This window comes from Morone saxatilis, unplaced genomic scaffold, assembly GCF_004916995.1.
Source record: "Morone saxatilis isolate NCDOM2014 unplaced genomic scaffold, NCSU_SB_2.0 Contig6, whole genome shotgun sequence".
NCBI classification, from domain to species: domain Eukaryota; kingdom Metazoa; phylum Chordata; class Actinopteri; family Moronidae; genus Morone; species Morone saxatilis.
The window spans coordinates 7,463,508-7,467,415 of NW_023340206.1; the positions used below are offsets into that span (position 1 = coordinate 7,463,508).

At 37.2% G+C, this 3,908-nt stretch overlaps 1 protein-coding gene across 1 annotated transcript; it reads left to right on the forward strand.

Annotated features, from left to right (window-relative positions):
* Window positions 1-398: 398 nt before the first annotated feature.
* Window positions 399-3,418, forward strand: LOC118339770 (glucagon-1-like). The gene is made up of 5 exons (XM_035677491.1): window positions 399-496; window positions 1,363-1,518; window positions 2,344-2,460; window positions 2,919-3,062; window positions 3,144-3,418. The coding sequence occupies exons 1-5, from the start codon at window positions 399-401 to the stop codon at window positions 3,166-3,168; spliced, it is 540 nt and encodes a 179-aa protein (XP_035533384.1). The 3' UTR covers window positions 3,169-3,418.
* Window positions 3,419-3,908: the final 490 nt, after the last annotated feature.

Consider the following 3,908-nt stretch of genomic DNA (forward strand, 5'->3'; position numbering starts at 1 on the left):
TGAATAGCATCTTTCCTTTCTGAACAAATGCTCGGCTTGTTGATTCGGCCGATGTGACGGGGCCCGTGTCTAATGGGTTGAGAGTAACAGGTTGACCTGGCAGAGTGGTAAAATTGGTCCACCTGGGCAGACCCATCCTCTTCCTCCTGTTACAGTATATAAGACCACAAAGTAAGAGACGAGGGCTAGACACAGACACCAGGAACAAGCAGAGGAACTAACAGCACCGTTCTTTGGAAGGAAAGAAGAAAAGGTGAGTTTTGATTTCTTGTAATGGTGAAACCACTTTACCTTTAGCTTTCTGATCCAATATGCAAACTTTTTCTCTCTATGTGTGTGTGTGTGTGTGTGTGTGTGTGTGTGTGTGTGTGTGCTGTTCAATGGTGTAGGTCATGACCATGAAAAGCATCCACTCCCTGGCTGGTATCCTCCTGGTCCTCGGCTTTGTCCAGAGCAGCTGGCAGGTTCCTCTGCTTGAGGCTGACGACAACTCAAGGTACAGAAATCTATTGAGATTGTCTTTACTTAAAGAACCATATGCTATGCTATTTCTAGTAATTTTGTATAAAAAGTATAAAAACATAATTCTCAGTCACCAAAAAACTGTTTAAATCTGACTGGTATAGGTGGGTCATTTTAGGTTAATTTCTAAACAGCAACAGTTATGAGATGAGTCTGAGAGTCAGCACAGTTTAATATGAGAAACATAAGACATGATTTACATGTATGAATCATATGAACACGTTCTCGTTGATCCATCATCAGCTAAGGATGAGATCTTTTTTTTAGACAACCTATGGATAATAAAAGCACAAAGTCATTTGAAGAACTTTTTTAAACATCTTGATATTTTTACATTCTGTCATTCACTTTCTCTGAAATAGTTAAATGCTGCAAATGTGAATAATCAAATTTCTAAATTATATGTATATATAGAATTTTTTTGATATATTTTATATAAAAAAGAACAAATTACACCTGTGCAAAAATTAGAGATTGAATTGAAAACTGTGGTGAAAACATGTTTGGAAGATACAGATGTTGCATTTTATCATCTCCAAACAAATATGACTTATCTTAAGTTTTGTGTGAAGAAATATATTAAAACTTTAGCCATATACAGTATTTTATGTTGGATTGATGTTAAAAGGGAAATAGAATGGGGATCTCTATGGATCCAAATTAAATTTATTTTATTTTATTTCCTGAAATAAAAACAGTACTTATTATACTTATTATATTATATAGCTAATGCTGTGGTACACATTTGTAGTTAAAAAAAGCCCTATCTATTTTACTAAATGGTTAAACAAAGTGCAAAAATTGTAATTGTCTCACTGTGTTCTCCTTCCTGTGCTGTAGTTTTGAGGCAGATGACACATTAGGGGATGAGGTGAGGGAGCTGTCGAACATGAAGAGACACTCGGAGGGAACTTTCTCAAACGACTACAGCAAATATCTGGAGGACAGGAAGGCACAGGACTTTGTTCGGTGGCTGATGAACAACAAGAGGAGCGGGTCAGTGTGGAATCCATTCAAAAACAATTATTATATATATAATTAGACTTGCTTGGCCCCATTTTTTTAACAATAAGAACAAAGGGACTTAACAACAGTCATATTTTAAGATTTGTTTTAAATGCTTATAGTCAGGTAGTTTAGTTCTATAACATACTGTAGGGCCCCTCCAAAGGGTCGCTAGATAAATCTGAGGGGTTGTGAGATGATTAATGGACACACACTTTTATCTGTGTGGAATATTGGATAATTTGACCTCTTTGGGCCTCAAATAGTTATTTAAATGAAACCAGCTGATGGGAAATGTGTCTTTGGTAGATCTAATAACAACTCATAGACATCTGAAACATGAAAAGGGGGCCCAGAAAGAGGAATCAGAAGCCAGCAAAATTGGAAACCACCAGTTTAATCTTCAAAAACCGCATAAAATGTGGCTTCAAATGTTAGATATATCACTCTGACATTAAACATTCATGATTAAATACATTATTTATTAAGAGTTTAACAGTCATTTAGATTTAATTGAGTTAAAATAAGTGATCAAAACAACCGATCAGATTTTGATCAAACCGCTTTAAACTAGTTAGAAAACCGACATAAAAAGAGAAATGTGAAAGAAGATAGTGTGTTCATGTAGGATCCTATTACAGTAAGAGGCTGATTGAAAATGTTTTCAGGGCCTTTAACGATGTATTTTATAAGCTTATCATGTTTTTTGTGTAAATCTTACAAAATGTTTCACTTGACACTTAAAAGCTTTTTAAAACTTTAAATTGATATGAAATATTTCAGTTATCCTCACTGAGTCTCGCTGTGTGTTTTCAGTGCTGCAGAAAAGCGCCACGCAGATGGGACTTTCACCAGCGACGTGAGCTCCTACCTCAAGGACCAGGCAATCAAAGACTTTGTTGCCAGGCTCAAGTCTGGACAAGTCAGAAGAGAGTAGGCTGTCCCTCCTTCCTTCTCCTCCTCCTACAGTACCAAAAACCTCTAACAGCCTGTCTACCTGTTTGTGATTCCACCATGACGAGAGAGACAGAAAGATCTTGAGACAAAGAGCTAATCAACTGCTTCTTGTGCCACCTTTTTTTTCTTTTCTTTCCTTTCCCCTCCCTCAATGTTCTTTGTGGTTGTGCTAAAATAAATCACCTGAACTTTTTGCACTGCGTTGATTGATATGTTACCAAAACTGTGTGATGATTGCGTGAGATGATTATATGACACAAAACATGCAAGCAGACAACCAACCAATCACGAAACAATCACAGCAACACAGCGTCTTCACTTATCAGAAGAAATAATGATCATGAAAGTGATGATTTTCTGATGAACACCGCGCTGCAGGTCAAATATTAGAGTTCAGATGGCACGTTATATCATGTGCCTGTGTACACACTCAGATCTGAAACGGACAGGCGGGGTGAAGCGTTCAGCAGGAGGCATGTAGATGGAAGCTTCACCAGTGACGTGAACAAGGTGCTGGACTCCATGGCTGCCAAGGAATATTTACTCTGGGTCATGACCTCCAAACAGTCAGGGGAGAGGTAAAACTGAGTGACATGGCTGATCTGATACATGCTAGAAATGCTAGGCGTGGTGTGATTGTGATTTTCTCTCTTTTGCAGTAAGAAAAGACAAGAGGACCAATGAGACACTTCCTCAAGGACTCCCTCTGGGTGCTGCACACAAAGCCATATAGGAGGAATAGAAAGCCATACCGCTTTGCATGTTGTAATGTCTTTTTTACTTACTACATGTGATGCAAAGATACAAAAGCTACCACTCTTCCATAGTTTTTATGGTGCACCAGAGAGAAGAAATGAAATTGAGGGCATATTTTTTCTACAAATTTAAATTATTTTCTATATTTTTAAGGCGAAAAACAACAACACAAAAAGTGAAATCTCAGGTAGGCCTATAGGAAAAAACACATGTAGTGTGTCGGTTTTCATTGCATAATATTAATCCGCTCTGCAAAATAAAGTTTTTCATTGTGTGTTTGTGGTATTATTTTGAGACAATAAATACAAATCAGATGGACATCAATGAACAGAAACGTGTGTGTCAATGTGTAATAATCTAATAAGTTAATCGTACAGAACACAAATATATTATTTTACCATCAAATCCCCACAACTGAGAAGCCTCAGGTGCTGCTCTCTAAACTGTAGGCTCAAAGGTTGCAAGGCCAGCTTCTTACAAGGAAAAGACAAATTTTAACTGTCCATTGTGAGTTTGACAATGTTACAGTTGTACTCTTTTAAGGAACATTCTCACTAAATAGTACAAAGTGTTAGAGACTCAAGAAGTTAAAATAAATTTGCGTAAGTGTCCCTTACCCAATATCTCTCTTTGTTAAAGGACTATGGAGCACTTTTGAGGTTTTGGGT